The sequence below is a fragment of the Wasmannia auropunctata genome, unplaced genomic scaffold (assembly GCF_000956235.1).
Source record: "Wasmannia auropunctata unplaced genomic scaffold, wasmannia.A_1.0 LD336049.1, whole genome shotgun sequence".
NCBI classification, from domain to species: domain Eukaryota; kingdom Metazoa; phylum Arthropoda; class Insecta; order Hymenoptera; family Formicidae; genus Wasmannia; species Wasmannia auropunctata.
Window position 1 is genome coordinate 424723 of NW_012026841.1, and position 18485 is coordinate 443207.

At 48.4% G+C, this 18485-nt stretch overlaps 1 protein-coding gene across 1 annotated transcript in view; it reads right to left on the minus strand.

Annotated features, from left to right (window-relative positions):
- Positions 1-17678, minus strand: part of LOC105451599 (roundabout homolog 2-like) — a 96425-nt gene extending 78747 nt beyond the window's left edge. The window contains exon 1 of the mRNA XM_011692158.1: positions 17545-17678. Coding sequence (XP_011690460.1) covers positions 17545-17611 — 67 coding nt within the window. The 5' untranslated portion in view covers positions 17612-17678. The remainder of the gene's footprint in view (positions 1-17544) is intronic.
- Positions 17679-18485: the final 807 nt, after the last annotated feature.

Here is an 18485-nt window from a genome sequence, read left to right on the forward strand (position 1 = left end):
ATTTGCCCCCTGTCACTATTTGCCCCCTCTTCCCTTACACGATTTTGTCGGTTCGGAAGCTGTATTTGTGATCTTGCGTAATAGATCCGAATACGTCAGCTTTCTTAATCAAGAAAGAGAGAGAGAGAGAGAGAGAGAGAGAGAGAGAAAGCGCCGAGACCCGTTTGCCACGGAGTTTGATTTGTCCCGAACAAGCCCCGCGCGCGCGAGGAAGAGTCCTATCTATTGGCATTAATATATACGAGAAATTGCTCGAGAGAGCCAACGAAAATCGATGGGCGCCATTAAACCTAACAAAGAAACTTGCTTGGCGTTCGTGCGCGCCCAATTGCATAAGCGCGGAATAATGCAGTTTTACACAATGGAAACACGAAATGAAATTTGCAATTATAAACGGATTCATCGTTTATACCCTCATTTCGCGTCGCCGTATTGTGCCATCCATCATTTACATTCGCGTACGAGACATCGGCCGTGATACGTAGACGGTAGAATTCGTATATCGCGCGCGTTCGCGCCGCTGTAAAAAAAAAGGGGAAAAAAAAACATTTAGCTTTGATTTTATTAAACGCTCCGAATTCGCAAAAACCAACAATTCTCATCAATTCCGAGTTAAAACGAAATACGTACCGCCCGGAGGCAGAGAAATAAAGGGGGAGGAGGAACTCGAACAAAGCCTCTTCGCCGATTTCGATTAATTTTTCGGTATTTCGCTAGAATATAGCGTTTATTTTTTTCTCCCCTCCCCCCTCCTCTGAAATATATCCAAAATTATCACGTGATAAAATGTAAAATATCAAATGCAAATATCTATAGATAGCCTCGGCGCGATTCGGATAATAATGTCACGGAAATACCAGGAAAATGTAATTTATTAGCCTCTTTTTGCAGCGCGACATTGCCGCAAAACTCGCCGATCGCGTTACGCATCGGAAATAGCCGAAATTTCGCACCACTCTCGCCGCACCGCCGCTTTGTGTCCCGCGCGCGCGACGGGAGATTACAAAAAAAAAAAAAAAAAATCGACCTGTGCCAATCGCGAATTTTAATTCCGCGACGCTCTCGCCCACCCGCTGAAAACTTTGTCTTCCATCCCGCTCTCTCTCTCTCTCTCTCTCTCTTTATCTCTGTGCTCTCTCCCCTTTCTTCCACGCGGCGCGTAATTACATTACACCTACGTCGCAACAGATGTCATCGCCGTTGATCTATTAAATAACGTGATTTATGGCACGGCGGCGCGCGTTCTCTCCCGCGCGTTCTATCTCGCGCTCGGATGCTCTCGCGCCCGGGGTGGTGTGGTGTGGAGAATCCGGGGCTTGCAAACTCGACTCGCGAGTCGAGTCGAGTCGAAACGAGTCGAAGCGAAGCGAGTCGACTCCGCGTCCGCGCTCTCTTCTGGCCCTTTTTCTCGCGCCATATATCTCGGCGAGGCTCTATCGAGGGCTGTTCTCGAGAGCAAGCGAGCGAGCCCTCTGCGCGCCGCACACGCCCGGCCCGGCTTCCTCTCCTCTCACGCTCTCGGGCGCTTCGCGCGCGCGATTTTCTTTTGTTCGCCGCGCAGGAGGAGACGGCGAGGGGAAACAATGGCGGTGTTCGCGGCGAAATTAAAACCGCCTACGGACTTTTCATATTTCGCCGACGAACCGAGTCTTCCGCTCGTGGCTCTCTTGCGCTAAATCGCCCCCAGGCGTTTCTCGTTTCATTCCGGCTTCTCGCGTGTATCAACCCGAGAGAGAGATGTACACGAGCTATGTACAGGGTGTGCCTTTTCTTTATGTGAATACTCCCGTGAGATTTTTGAGTTTATTTCTCGTCGACGACACAACGTTGACGTTGAGCATTTCCACTACCTCGGGAACTCCGCGGAATACTTGTAGATTTGAAGATCTCTATTGCAAATTACATTACAGAATCACGATGTCTGCAGGGAAAGAGTCTCTCTTTTACATTAGTTTAATTAGAATAGGTTTTAGGAAAATCCTCTTTCTAAGAATAACGACACACTCTCTCTGTCTCTCTCTCTTGTTTATTCGCATATGTGTGCATCTGACATTCTTAATTAGCAAGATTCTATTTCAATAACAAATGTGACAATGATTAAACGAAAAGCTTATTTGGGCGATTTTAATGTAAAATCTTCTAAATATCGACAACTCGTTTGAAAATAGGAAAGGATATACGCGATCAAGTAATTTCGGGCACCGTGATAATAAATTTATTTCCCAGCTACCACAAATTATCGCGACCGAACCGCGTTTAGAACACTCAGAGGAAATAAACGTTTATGCACATCGGAAATTATTTATAACTCAATATCCTCAAAAGTTATCATCCGCAGCAATATCACGCTTGTTTCCTCGTGGGAGAAAAGGAAGACGTCCCAAATGTCGGATTTCGTTAATAAAGCACGATTTATTGTATTTAGTTGATTTGTTGCCGGAAGGCAGCGCGGCGATTCAATGGAGGGTTGATTCGTCCGGCACAATAGAGGCTCTTCAGGTTTACCGTCGGGATAAAAACCGAACTCATCTCCCGTGGCGAAAACGTACGTAGGTACGTACGGCGCCGGCTGCGGCGGGGAATATCCCGTCAGACAGGAAGGAATTGCGTATGCGACTCCCGACAGCCGGAGACGTAATATTCTCATTGTCGGTACATAACAGGCGCCGGGCACTTCCGCGCGTTTTACGCCGCGAGGGACGGCAATCGATAACTTTTTAAAGCGGATAGGCCGCGCGTAGCGCGCGCGAAGGTGAGGAGCCCGAAATACGTGCCGCGCGGCGGCGGCGCGTGGGCATATAAAATAGAAATAAAGTCGACATATCTTCCTCTCTCTCTCTCTTTCTCCCTCTCTCTCCGTCTCGTGGATTCCGGCGTGGAATCGTAACGCAATACTAGTATATACCACTTCGCGTATCTAACGGTATCGCTATACCGGGTTTCGCAAATGCAATTCCGAATTCCGGACGTACTCCGATATTTGGATATCGCTGGGCCTGATATTGGAATATCCGGATGATTCAAGCGACTTGAATTCTCTGAATATCGCGCGCGAACGAAATTTTGTCATTTTTATCTCGCGAATAGACAGAATAGTAATGTCAAACACGTAAATTCCGCGCGTTTCTTGCTTGCCTATAAATTTCTATTATTAATTCGAAACCTCGCCGGAAATATGTATGTATATTCTTGCACCGATTCAAAATTAGCGCGGTGTATAAATAGAGCGGTAATTCGCCTTTAAATTCGTTAAAGGATCCCGGCGTTGGAGATAAGGGCCAACGACGGGGTCATTCTCGCCGAGAGCCACGAGAGAGAGAGAGCTATTAACGGCGTAATCGATTGGGGCATAACGTTAATCCCCGAATAATGATAACGCGCGTTACAGCGAGAGCGTGTGTTTTCCCAACGGCTGTCGGCGTTACTAGTCTTAATAGCCATTCTACTCGTTGTACGTCCGATGACTTGGCGTATGGCATCACGACCGCGATGTCAGTATTGATTTACCGTCGGTTTGGTGGCTCCGGCCCGCTATCTCTCTCCATCTCACCGGGCTCTTCCTCTCCCGCGCTCTCACTGGCGCTTATCATTCCCATTCGCTCTAATTCGCCATTTCCTCCCTTGTTCTGCCGCGGGGAGTAGAGAGCCTCCCCCCCCTCCCCCCCCGAAAGTGGGAAGAGGCTAAAGAAAGGCCGGGCGAGCCGGCCGTTAGATCGATCTACGGAGGGAAGGAGGACACTCCGAGTGCTCTCACAGATTGACGGCACGGTAGTTTCTCCCTCTCTCTCTTTCTCTTTCCATTCTTTATGCCCTGATGACGACGATAGTGGCTACCATAGACGGAGGAATACTGGAATAGTTGCGCGATGACTCGGCGCGCGTATTTCACGCGCTCGCGGCCCGAAAGAAAGAGAGACACGAAGAGACCGGCTCGGCAGCTAAATGCGTGCGCGTGCGATCTCACGCACGTGTGCGTGCGCGTGGGTGCATCGAGGGGAGGAGAGATCACGGAATGGAAGAGGCAGACAGGCCAGACGGGAGGGAATGAGACAGACAGAGAGATAGGGAGGGAACGAGAGAATTTTTCTCTCTCTCTCTTTTTCTCTCTCGGCAGACATCCAAAGGATCTTTTGCCACAGAAATACTTAATTACAACGCTGCCGGTAGTTTAGTGTGATTTTAATTTGGTGGCGGCGGATCTCTTCTCTGGGTGCCGGCCTCCAGGGTTAGCTCCACTTCTCGATCGTTATCTTCTTTTGTGCGTCTCTGAAATTATTACGGTCGCGCGCGGCTACGTCGTCCCGGCTAACGAACGGGGGCTGATTTCTCTGAGAACGAGAAGCGGAAGAAAAGGCGGCGGCGGCGGCGGCGGGAATGCACCGCGCGTCGCGCGCAATTAGATTTAAGCGGGAGATCCGGTTTGGAAAAATTGCTCTCGCTTTATCGACCTGTCAGCGGATCTATCTCGTTACAGATTAATTTTTCACAATGCAATTAATCGCTTATCTGTGGCAGCATATAAATCCCACTGTTTTTAATTGATTCTCCATCCATTGGTTAATAACGCTTATGTCAATCATAATAATAGCGAGTTCATAAGTAGCGTTCGATAATCAAACGTTGCATAGGGTAATAATCCTTGTGAAAGATATCGGAAATTCTCTATCGGAATTTTTGCGGAAAATGCCAGGGCTGCTTGTTCTTTCGGGGATTCGTAGAATAATGTTATTTCATAGCCTTGGGCTGACAATGAGAAGGAAAGAGAGAAAAGCAAAGTTGAAAGATTTTTTTATACTTAAACTGACCGCGGTGAAAAGCGGTCAGGTATTTTTTGCACCGAAAAATGACAGTGGAAACTGGCGCTCGAAAAGTTAATTAGACGTCGTGTTTCCACGCGATTAAATTTTAGATAAGAAAAATGGGAATAACTGGTTGGATATTCAACGTTGATTAATTTGACAATTAAGAGCGCGCTTATATCTTTCTCTTTCGTTGAAATTCTTACGGAATTAAAAAGAAAAACGCGAGAATGCGAGGAAGGGAGAGAAAGAGAGAGACTTTGCTATCTGCTCATACGTATAATTATTCACTCGCCGAGATATCGCTATTTACAGAGAGAGAGAAAGAGAAATCTATCGCGACAACGATTCACTGTACTCTTTGGCTGAGAATATCACGCAAATGATTAATTGAAATATTGTTTTACAACATCGAATACGCGCGTCGCGCAAATCGGAGCTACGTATACGACGACGGACGGGCGCGCGTATAAAAAAACTGCGAAACTCCAGTTCAAAAGAATTCAAAGTGGCGGTTGATATCTACCCCGATATCGATTATCGATGCCTACTACTATGGGGGGGCTTCGAAATACTCGTGCCCGTACTCAATTGCGTATTACGGATACCAATACCCTCCGATTGCGTATTATCGATGCCCAGTACGCGCTTCGAGAGCTTTAAATCCGTGCTCAAGTTCATCGATCGCGAGCCCAATAACGGCCGAGACGGAACGAAGTGCGCAACTAAACGCGCCATGAAATAATAATCTGTGAAAAATGAGGAATTTTGCAAGACAAACGTGCGCGCCCGGCTTAGCAAATGGCCGGGTATACGTAGCATAAACGAACTCGTTCGTTGCAACACGTGAAAAAAAAATTAAGTGTTTCCTGTTTTTTTTTCTTTCGTACATGCAATATTTTGAATTTACATTTAAAACATTTGATAGAATTTCTATCCTCGCTATATATTATCTAATTTACTTATTTTGTAAGTATATATAAGGCTGCCGCGAAGTATATATTGATTTATTTTTCTTGCTTTCTTATATTTTCTTCTCGTGCTACATCTCGAACGGACGGATGCTAACGATCGACGTGGCAAAATCGCCCTGTGCAAGGAGCAGTCACGTTCCAAGGAAGGGGCGCCTTGTGTGTGCGCACAGTTGCCGTTAGTTCGTTGACGAAGGGACGGAATCTCGCGGCGCGCACCCTTCGGGACTCCTTCGACGGGGTCGCCGAAACTTATAAAAAAATAAGACCGTTTCAGGGAGAGTAACGCACGATCGCTTCTCGGAAAAGGGCCCCCGTTCCCGCCGCGCGGGGAGGAGGACGGGAAGGGGGAGAAAGCTCATCTCTTCCCTTCCGCCCACGCCGAAACCTCTATACCAACCCTGCTTGCGCTCCTCTCCCGCACCCTCTCTCGTCCTCTCTTCCCGTGCGCGCGCACGCATACACCTGTACCTAAAATGGCGATGGGTGGAAAGAAGCCGCTTCTCTCGCTCACTCTTTACCTATCTCCCTTTATCTATCTCTGTCTCGCTATCTCGCCGCCCCAGAAGAAATTGTCTTACGAGGCGCTCTTATCGATCGTGCGTTTTCCCCCTTGCGATTCTCTTCTCGCACCCCACATCTTCGGCCTTTACGGACGAGAAAGGGAACTTAACGGGGTCGAAGACACCTTCGGGCCGTACATCTTTCACGAGTCCTGCCGCGCTGTATCCGCGCCGAGAAAGACGCCGTTCTCTCTCTCTCCCCCTCTCTTTCTCTCTCTCGATGAGAGACAGAGAGTCAGTCAGCCTGCCAACCAGCCAGCCAGGCAGCCAGCCATCTAGCCAGCCAACCAGCCAGCCAGCCAGCCAGCCGCGTATGCCAGCATCGAAATTGTCTGTCGCGACAGAGCGGCGCAACATCGAATATTAAAGGCCACCCTAATCGCGAGCGACAGGGTATAATAGCGTAATAATAAGATGATCTCGGAATATCGAAACTCTCTATAACCCCCCCCCTCCCTCGCGACAAAGACTGTTGCGGCACGTGAAGGGATTATATTTCGCTATCCACCGCAATGTCGTACGGAAAGTTAATGGGACGCTTAATTACTCGGGGAGTTACTCGACGTTGAAAATCGACGCACGGTTACTGCGCGCCGCGTGGGTCTCGAGTAACGTGCATGTCGCAATATCCCACCGCCGCAAGTATAAGTAGCGCGGATAACGACGCAAGTTCAAAATGGATTTCGCTTGAATAGAGATTCGGCTCCGAGGTCTCTGTCGCGTGGTAAGCGTGAGAGAAACCAAACGTTCGAGTGTGTTTTTACCGGAGAAAGTTCGGCCGTGGACTAGCTAAAGGGACCCTTGTTAACAGATCGATGGAGAGAGAGAGAGAGAGAGAGAGAGAGAGAGAAAGAGAGAGAGAGCCAAGGTGTACACTCTCGCATTCCGCTTAACGATATTGCTACGATCTTTATCTGACCGCGCTGAAATTTTCAGGCCACCACGCCAAGTTTCCTTTGTGCGCCTCTCTTCCGCGCGAGTCTACTGCGTTCTCTCTCTCTCTCCCTATCTCTCTCTTAACGCATTCATATACGGGCCATCTGTGTACGCGTTCGATCTTGATAGAGAGGCCCAGACCGGCGCGGCATTATAACCGTAATGGTACTCGCGCGAAATAATAGGACCTAATACGCCCTTTTGGTACGCGAACGGCGGCGTACTACTCTGACGGAAATACCTCTCGCAGAAGAGTAGCGGCGCAACGAGAGAGAAAGAGAACGCGAGGAGAGAGATCGAGAGGGAAAGGAGAGAGACAGAGAGAATGCGCTCTCACGTCTCTCACGCCGGGTTCCTCTGGCTCCGCTGGGCGAAGTTCAGAAAACATCTCGGCGAATCTCGGGGCGCTCGTCGGCCCGGCGAGAGGAAGGAAGGCCTGCAACGCGCGCGAACAACGGACTCCTTTGTCCGATATATCGCGCGCGATCTTCTGCGATCTCTCGGTCGCTCATCATCGTCGTCGTCGTCGTCGTCGTCGTCGTCGACGTTGACGTCGTTACGCGTGATGGCCGGCAACAAAACGTAAACTGTTGCTCCGCGAACAGCCGATTCCTGTCGCGTCCCGTCGCGGTATCCCGGTCTTCGTAGCCCCGTTACGTTAAATTAGTCTCTTTGATGTGTCATACGTGTCACGAGCGCTCTCTCCTCCTCCCTTCCTCCCTCCCGCTCGTTCGCTTTACCTCCCCTTTCGTCCTCTCTCTCGCCCTAATCGCGCGCTACTTTAGACAGAGCTTTCTTTCAGCGCGCGGCGCGCCGTAAACGACCGTAAACGCGCGCGGAGTGGAGGAGTCTCAAGCCTGGAAATAAGCCGTTTTCCGAAGGTCTATTTTAATTGGCGGGAAGTCAAAAGCGCGTACTCGTGGAAAATCGCCGCCGTTGTATAGCGCGCGGAAGCTGCGAGAGAGCGGCCGGCGGCCGCCCTCGTCGTCGCAATTATTTCGGAAATAATACGATGTTGCCTGGAACGTTGGAAAATTTGCCGCTAAATATCGCGGAAATTAGGCATGAAATTGAATTACCGTTGAAGCGCGCGCACGCGCGCGCGCACGCGAGCGGATAGCGTTGGTCCGCCTTAATGTAAAGTTGATTAAAATTATGAAACCGTATCTTGTGCATAACGGGACGCAACTAGAGAGGGAATACCACATTTTTTTTCCCCGCCGCGAAACAGAATTTGATGGGCCGCATTTAATAAAAACTACCGTGTACATTTCCGACTTTTGCCAGTGCAAATACTGGTCCTATTACCGGAGTGAATCAAATTACCGGCGCGGCGCGGCGCGGCGGCAGGGGGGGAGGACCGCCGCGTCAAATAAACGAGGCGGACGTTTTCTTGTCCTCGCGCTTATACACGACGACGAGACACGATGGTGTGCTTTAACCGCCCAAGGCGGAGACAAGATCCGCCGTGCTGCTTTACATTCTCGGATTTGTCGTACTCGCGAGCGGGCGCGAGGTCCCTGGCGCTGTTTTACATTCCACGGTTAAAGCGCGCGCGTTGAATCTCGCTTTTGTACCGTATGAAATAACTGAAAATCCGCACACCGCGCCGCGCCGCGCCTCGCCCGTCTGACGCGGGCCCGCCCTTCAAAGAGTCCGTCACCTTCGTTTCTCCCATTAAATCCCGAACGAGAGAACGACGGTAGGTGTTTGCGGTAGGAAAGTTTAACCGGTGCGCCCGCCAGACTGCACTAACAGTTTATTTAACGACCGCCACGTCGTGAAACGTTATAAAATCGCGTTTTCACCAACTTTTTTAACGTCGCATCGCCGCGACGTCAGGGTCCTTGACCTCCAGCTCGACGTGCGGCCGAACAGCGTCTTTATTAAATGCGCTCGTATATTTGTGTATATTATTTAATCAAGCGACAGACTTATATTTACTTAGAAATACTCAGAAATTACGACTTAGAAGTACTAATTGCAAAATCATCAATATCAAGTCAGAATCGAGTCAATAAACAAATATCGAGTCAGAAAACAAATTTAAAAAGACAGAGAATGTAGAGCACAAATAAAAAGAATGCAGTTAAATTTTTTATTACGTTTCGACGAGTAATAAAGTATAAGTATGTCACAGGAGATTCGTGCCATCGGCGCATCGGAAAAAGAATGTCGACATAAAAATCTAAAATCGCGCTGATATGATAAATTGTACGGCGCGTTGCTGCGACAATAAGTGATACATAACGCCCGTCGATTTCGATCCTCGAACGGCGTAATCTCCGCGATTAATTTCCAGGTACCGAATTCGCCGACCCCTGCATCAGGTCGACACGCGTATCTTCGCGCACGTATAACGTGTCGCGCGGCCCGTGAAAGATAACGCGAAGTCACTTGTCATTCCGTCCGGGGAGAAAGGAGCCGGGGCCCTGCCTTCGAGCAAGTTCTGATCAGCCCTTTTTAGTCTTCATTCGGATTCCACACGCCGGCGACACGAGAGCGAGTGCGAATGGCAGATGGCGAGTTAAAAAAAAAAGAAAAGGGAAAGAAAAGGGAAAGAGAGGAGAGAAAAAAAAGGGAGAAAGGCGAGATAAAGAGAGCGAAAAGAGAGGAGAGAAAAAAAAGGAGTCGAGCGCGAGAATGCGTCCTAACGACACACGCGGCATATCTCACTGGAGTGCTTCGATGCACTCGCGCACACGTGCTAAGGTGCGAGCGGGGACGACGACGGGTCGAGTGTGTGACGAAGTAACTAACATTCCTCTCCCGTGGACGCCGCAATATGCGAAAGACAACGTACCAGCCGTCCCCATTCCGTTATACCCCCCCCCCCCCGCCACCGCGCTCCGTGTCTCTCCACTCGTGTCTCGGTATTCACGGTAACACGGTGTTTCGCGAGATTTGCATCGAATTCCCCGATGGTGTATCGTCTAATCGATTAAACGGTCCCGGCACGTGAATGCACCAATCTGCTCCTTTTGAGGGAGTTCATTTGAATCTTTTATTCCCTTTTTTTTTCACAGTTTAAAGATTCTACTTAGAGTATATTCATAAAATAATGAATGAAATAATCTCGTTGGCCTTCTATTGATTTCTCTCACCTAACTGCAAAGGTTGGATGTTATTACTCATATTTCTTGCATCTTTGAATTCTTCATTATTTCAGAACTGCCAGATTGAGTTTCGGTTCCTAAGGGAAACTCGAGTATTTAGAAATTATTTCGAAAAATAAAGTATATCATAAATATGGGATTAAATTGACTGCTGAAGCAAATTTCCTTTAAAAACATCGAGCTTTGCCTCGTTAAACATTCATAAAGCTTGAGTCTTGCAAAATTTTGAATTAATTTATTATTTTTATTAAGAAAAAAATCTCATATTCATCAAGGAAAGGATTTCATCAATGATGCTAAAATCCATTTAGAGACTCTGAAAAATCTTTCAGGTCAGATCATAAATAAAAAGTATTTCTAATTTAAAAAAAAAAAGTTATGTAAAACGATTCTCTGCGTGCTGTCCGTTCGGAGAGTGCAACGACTATATCACACATAAATGTATAAATACGATAATTGCTATATATCCGATGCCACATTCTGGTCTTTATAGCAATGAAGGTCGTATAATTTCCATCGAGTCTATTTCCTATTCGTCAGGACGGAACAGAAACGGACCTAACTAACCAAGTTAATCAGTAACGTTGAATGCAACTGTGGATACGCGACTGTTGCTTCATAATTCAGACTATACATAACTTCTATAGACCGTATATGAAATATATACGATCGATCTATAATATCTGTCATTATGCCAGCTGGTCGGGCGTGACGGGGTTTACAAGGTGGCTCTAACCGAGATACATTTCAGATTTCTATTATTAGCGAGTTTCTACACTGTTATCCCATATATCGAAACTTTCGGAATAAAGAATACATCGAAATTTAATTCACCGCTCCGCGCTTTAAGCTCGATTGATTATCCCCGATAATTACGAGCGAACACACGAAATTGTTGGAGTAAACGGCGTGCTTTATTGAAGTTCGTCACGCCGTTCGACGCGAGTTAATTGCGTATCACGGATATCAACGTCGCGCGAAAGGCAAAAAAGACGGACATGCGGCAGCAGGGGGTCGAACCGTGTTTACGTAAAATGACGCTTTCATCGCGAAGGAAAGGAGAGGAGGTGCCCTTTTTTTTTAGACCCAGCCGCGAGCCGTTGTCTCTCGCGGTTCGAAACTATACTCTCGGCATTATCCACGTGCCGTTTTTACGAGCGAGCCGAGAGCGTACCGCGGAACAAAGACCATATGTACACGTCAGTCAGTCGCGAAACACTATCTTTAGATTCCTACTATAGATGGTGATTAATTATTCGTGTGTACGCGTCCGCGTTCGTTGTCGTCTGACACAACGAGGGAGAGAAAGAGAGAGAGAGAGAGAGAAGAGAGAGGAGAGAGAAACAGAGAGTGAGAAAGCAAGGAGTCGGCAACCTAGTGTGGTGGCCGTCTTCGTCATAAATTATTCATCCGCGTGCCGTTTTTGTTTCGCCGGCCGCGCGTATATATACGCGATATCCCGAGAGTGCGGGTGCATCGATAAAGTCGGAACTGGTTCACGGAGCGAGGAGAGCCTCGGTCTCTCTCTCCCTCTCTGCGTTGCGTCTCTCTGCCGTTGTTAACCGCACATCCGTGGTAACCTTTGACGACCCGGCGACGAGTATAACTCCCGGCGACTCATCCCCAGATTTGGTCAGAATTTCCGCTCGACAAGAAAATGAGCACCGAGAGAGTTCCGAGCGGGCGATCGATCGTTGTAGCGCCAAAGATATTTGAATTAGTACATGCTGAATATATTTAGCGCAAAAAAATCGATTAAACGTATTAAATATAATCGGAACACGAGAGAGAAAAATTCGACACGAGCCGCTAAAGGGTGATTCTTGTGGATTCTGCTTTTAAAGAATACGCTGTGCGTTTTACACTGATATAATGGAGTGCAACATTAACTGTAAACATTGCGAGCGAGGGTGTAAGTCGTAATCTTGCTCTTGATGGCCTTCGGTAAAATCTCAATGTTTCCAGAAGCGTTTTATCACAGCGGCGCACGGCACTCGACGTAACGCGTTAAACGCGCGGTGGCGTGATTAAGACGACGATTTATTACGACGATACGCGGAACGCTCGTCCGAGCATCGTGCGTCGCGAATCGCGTCGGTATTAACCACGCCTATAGAGTCGACCGCGCGCGACGGTTTTCTAGTTTGCAAACACTTTCATCGCGAGTATGCTGGACGGGGGGACGGGAGGGGGCGGGAGGGCTTCCACAGTGAAGGCAAAAATGTGCGGTAAATGTATTTTATGTCTCTCGCGGCGTAAAAGGCAGGAGGAGGGCACCCACGGGTATCGATGGCGCGACGGCGGCGGTTCGGCGCCGCGCCGCGCCGGTTCGCGACCGGGAAAATGCCTCGTAAAGTTATCCGATGCGAAAATTCGGGGCGCCGGGGTGTCGTCCCACACATATCCTATCCAATACACGCGGCAGTACGACCGATATTCGCCTGTCGTTCGACGAAATTTTCCAACGCCGCCGCGGTGCGCTCCTGCACGGGGGGGCTAATTTCGCGAAAACGCTCCTCGCGGCTGCAGACACGCGTCTTTTGTGAGCAGCGCGAAGAGGAGCGTGGCGGAGGAGATGCGTACGTTTTGTAAGGTACACGGCGCGTTCGAGGAAACGTAATTTAAAGTTCGGAATATGTAGAACGTGTTCCCGATGCGTTATTGAAATCCCCTTCGCGAAAAGTAATTTTAACAGAATCACCGTTTAATTGCATTAAATGCAATTAAATGTGATTTAGTTAAATTACTTTTCGTTGCGGATATTTTATATACGAGTTATTCTCCCACACCGCGTTTTCAGCGAGCATTCCCGAGCCGACGTACATTCGTGCATAAATTGTCGGGGCGTGCGTAAATTTCCGCGCGCTTTCGAGAGACTTTTATAGTTACTTTCTATGAGTGTCGATAATTTCTTACGGTATAAGTAAGCGATATTAGAAAATCTCACCCGCCGCGTCTCGCCGGGTAAAAAAAAACCCCGACGACGGTGCTTCAGCTATAGATGCGCATTTAACTCGCGTCTTATAAAACTGTCACTTGTACATCCTCGGCTTATACGCGTATCTCCTGTTTGGGAGCCGGTAAATATGGCGCGCGCAGGGGACTGAAAGAGAGAGCCCGCCTGTGTGAAAGGGATCTCTAAGGGAGCATGAATAGGTCCGGAGAGGAGCTCCGGATAGCTTCAGCTTCTTACGCGCGCGCGTCACCGGCCGTGCACACGGACACCTGCGAAAGCAGAGACCGTGGGGGAGAAGGGCTTTTCTTCTCCGTTGTAAGCCACGGGTTTTCCCCCCCTTTTTTTTTCTTTTTCAGCACACGCATTGTCGTCGCGGCGGCGACTGAAGGAGATTAATCGCAGCGCCGCGCGCGAGGGATCAATCGCCGTAATGGCCATTTAAAAACGTGTTTCCGACCGACGACGCCGCGCGCGCGACGGCGACGGATCGTCGCGCGTTCTCGGCGCCACGTAATAACCAATAACACGGCGAGCAATTATATCGGGACTCGGGTATAGTAAAAGGTGAGCGCGGTCGTGCGAGAATTAGAAAAATAAGGAAAAAAGAGGGAACGGACGCGGAAACGAGGTAGCCGTTAGTGGTGGTCAAACCACGCGCAAGAGGGAGAGAGAGAGAGAGAGAGAGAGAGAGAGAGAGAGAGAGAGAGAAGGGGAGACAGCAACCGAGAGACTTGCGGAATTACACAAGGAGTTACACAAGGAGGGATAAACTTGGCTTAATTTATCATTTACACATTGTCCGTGCCTTAACATAATCGTCGCGTGCCGCCCGCCCTTATTTCCAGCGACACACGCGCCGTAATTATATGGAAATCGATAAAGCGTTCAACAGCGAGAGTTCGCGCTGCATACCTCCTCAAGGAAATGGAAATAGTTGACTAAGCGATGAATATTACTACGCCCAATTCACGTAAATACCTTTCGACTACCTCCGAAAGACGAAATTTTTGTCTATTTCTGAGTGAAAAACCAGTGACCTCTCTGATCAGACAGGAATGGATTACGCGTGAATACGCTTCGAACGCTGTTCGAACACAAAATTACATTTCGAACACGTTGGTCCATATTCGATAAATGCACCTCTAAATGCGCATTTATCGAATAAATTTAGAGCATATAATATATATATATATATATGTACTATAGTTTTAAATGCGCTGCATTTACAGAGAATTTTATTTTAAAATTTACCATGAAAATCATGTTAATTGTAGGACAACATAGTTTCGACAAATTTTATGTGATTTTCACTTTTTTTTAAATCTATACTACAACAAATTTATTGTAGTGCACAATGAATAAAACAGAGAAAATCACATAAAATTTGTCGAAATACTGTTGCCCCACGATTAATACGATTTTCGGGATAAATTTTAAAAGGGAATTCTCTCCGCGTAGAGCATACAAAATACGAGTACTATACATATACTATAGTTTAAATGCGCATTTAGAGCATACAATATATACTATACATATATTGTAGAATTTCAGAAATAAGTGAAATTCATTTATTTTCTATAAAAGTGAGATACGGATTTTAAACTTTTCATTACATCCTTTGATGTAAACGCATAAAACAGTGATATTTAATTCCGCTAATGCATAATTTGCGGCCCGTAAGCCGCGACGTAAGCTGCGATGAAACTGCATCTATTTAAAAGAAAAAAAGCAGAAAACAAACGCGGCAAGGGAGAGAGGAGGGGGGGGGGGGCGGGACACGAAATGTTTTGAAAACCAAATGCTTGCCTACGCGCGCGCGGAGCACAATGCGGTGGACGCATAAGAATGGAGGCTCGGGAGTTTTGCTTGAATAACGATAAACATCGAGTCGCAAACAAAAATAGAGCACGGAAAGCCTATACACGGCCCCGTTCTCTCTCTCTCTTTCTCTCGCTCTCTCTGTGATATCGTCGTCTATTTTTAGGCCACCGCCGCACGGAAACTACTAAAATAAATAACCCGTTCCGTCGGAACTTTCCCTTAATATTCGACGAATCTTGTTTTCCCTACACCCGGGGTGGTATATCGGTGGCCCGCGCGATAAAATGTAAAATGCAACGTGTAACGTTACGCGCGCGCGCGTGAATGGCCGCTTATATGCTCCGCTTATATGTTCCGAATGTGTTTGAACGCGCGTGAGCATTTTGAACGTGCGACAGGAAGAGATATACGTAAACGCATAAACGCGATCTCTCAAAACACCGGGCGATAGTCACCACCGTGTCCGCCGGTTGTGTAACGTCGCGTCTCCCTTGGTATATTATGCGTATATATTTTCAAAAAGCAATTTGCTCCGTCAGAAGCTTAATTTTCGTTTCCTGTTTTCGATTTGAGCAGCGTAAGCGCGCGGCGATGTGATTTTCACAGAGAGATAACGTCGTGTTTTTTTACGTTTACGATTCGAAAAGCGCAAATCCGAGAGGCTGGTTTCGTAATTAGCGACCATACAGCCGCCGAGAATAATCGGACTACGCTTTGATTAATAAAGCTTTTCGTAAAAAAAAAAAAGGAGTGAGACGGTAGAATTTAATAAACTCGTCGAAATTCGCGTGTGTCATCTTCAAAGGAAATAACTCGCTCGCTAATTAGGGGCACGAAAAAAGGAGAGAGGAGAGAGGGAGGGAGCGGGAAGGGGGGGAAAAAGTGAAAATCATTTAAGCAATATAGCGAGTCAGAGTTCAAGATAAAAGTGATATCTCACGAGCTTATGTATATATCTAGCGAGAGCGGGGTCAGATGTGCCTCCATCAAAGTAATTGAGGGGTTAACAGAGTTGATTTCGGGACGAAATGATACCGGGAGAGAGTCCGAGTAACGTAAGTATTAATGGATGCCGGCGAATCGAAAACGCTCTTTCGGAAGTCTTTAATAATCGTTCCCCGTTTAAACGATTAAAAGTCGCTTGCAGTTTAATCAATTATATATTATTTGTTACACGATTGGATGCAATTAATAATAAATGTACACATACACACACATTGTGTGACGTTGCGGTAAAAATGTATATACATACACATACACACACAACAGGGCGCGTTATTTCTCCCGTAAATTATAACTCGTTCTACAATTGTAACTAATTACGTGTAACCAATATTGTAACCTCTATCGCCAGAAACTGAGGTAAAAGTTCGATTTGTCGCCGCGAATATTATTCTCTCCGTCGCTTTCTCTCTCTCTTTTCCCCTTTTCCTCGCTCCTGTCGTAAACAAAAGTACGTAAAATGCGTTTGCATGTATATTTGTTGCAATCCGAGACGTGAATCATTATCCCCCATTTGTACGTCCTGCTCACAGTCCTGGATCCTCACAGCCCTACGAATCTTATCTCCCCTGTTTTATCTAAAACGCAAATGTTTGACCAAACGCGTGCGAGTTAATCTACCGTTGTAAATAAATAGACCGGAAATCAACGGAGAGATATCGACGTATTTTCGTTACGTGGACTTTACGAGATGAAAAAGAGAGAGAGAGAGAGAGAGAGCGATATAAGTCAATCCGAATTTTGGGTGTTGCGATTCGGCCTGGTAACGACGGGAAGTCGTCCAGGTCCATTTTCCCTCGACGACTTTAACTGTAATACTTGACGCGAAGTGCGTTCTCGTTACGCGCTCGAACTCGATTTGCGCGTATTCGGTGGAACGCGATCGACGAAACAATGGGAGAGAGGGTGCGCAAATCAATTTATGCGAATAGGATTCACCGCCACCGCCGACGCCGTCGGTCGTCGTCGCGCGGAGAGCGCGACGCCGCGCTGATCGAATCGCTCGACGTTTTCCAGCCGGGAGCCTCTGTGCTCCGCATCTGTTATAAATGCGATCGAGAGAGAAAGATAGATAGATAGATAGATAGAGAGAGAGAGATAAACAGAAATCCGTGGGAAAATCAGGGATTCCGTTTAAACGGCGGAGCGCCGCCGACGCGGCGGCGTCGCGTCGCGTCGCGCCGCGTGCAACGAGAACACCCTATATGTGTGCAACATTATTTACGCACGGCGCGGGGCACACACGATGGACCCGTAAAAGCACGCCGGGGGGGAACCCGGAGGAAGGGGCGAGGGGTATAGAGGAACACGCGGGGGCACATGCGAAATGAACAAAGGGGGGGTCGAATTGAAAGAGAAAAGAGAGAAATCACACTGTACCTTGGACTGTGATGCCGAACGCCGCTAGCAGGAGCAACCGATCGATCAATCCGCGGCACATCTTCATTAATGTATCCGAGGGCTGCCCCCGTCGCGCGTCGTCGTACCCTTTTTCTTCTCCGTCGTGCTGTCCCCGAGATGTCGCACGCACGCACACACCACCGAAACGGGGGGAGAGAGAGTGATGGGGGAGGGGGCGGGAAGGGGGAGGTTAGAGGATCGAGGCACCCTTCGCCGATCAACACACGCGAGTCATCGGGCCGTTACAGGCCGCTACGACGACGATCCTCGTTAACGACGGCCAATCTCCTCTTCTTCGAGCCACGCCACGCTGCTGACGGACGGACGGACGGGGGACGTTGCTCCTTTCTTATTATTTTCCTCTTATATATTTCGACGCACCACACACATACGCGGAATAATACTTTGGCGCCGCGTTCACGCGCGGCCGCGCGCGCGCACGCACACACGCGCGAGGGGGGTATCGATGACCGCGCGTCGCGCCGTCGAATCCGCACTTCGGGCCGAGAGAGGCTCCCCGTCGCTTTTACTTCAGCCGGGTCGCTCGTCGCGGCCGGTCCGCGGCCGCGTCTGCCATTGCACGGGGACGAGAGCGGCGGCGAATATCCATTCCTCCCTCCCGCCCCTCTCCTTCCCACGTAGTTATGCCGTATCCGTTATCGATAATACGCGACGCGGAACTGAACGACGGCGTCCCTGGGGGAGGGAAGGGTGAGCGGAACACTCTTCGAAGCTCTTCGCCTCGTCGTCGTCGTCGCCGCCGTTCGCGCTTCGTTTAAGCACAGCGAAGGGTCGTCCGCGGCTCCTCACGGGTTGATCGATGCGCGCACCGCACCGCTGACAACGCCGTCGTCACGACGGCGAGTGTCCATTCTACGGGAGCGACGAACGCCGAGCGAGCGCGCGCCGAGGGGGAGAAT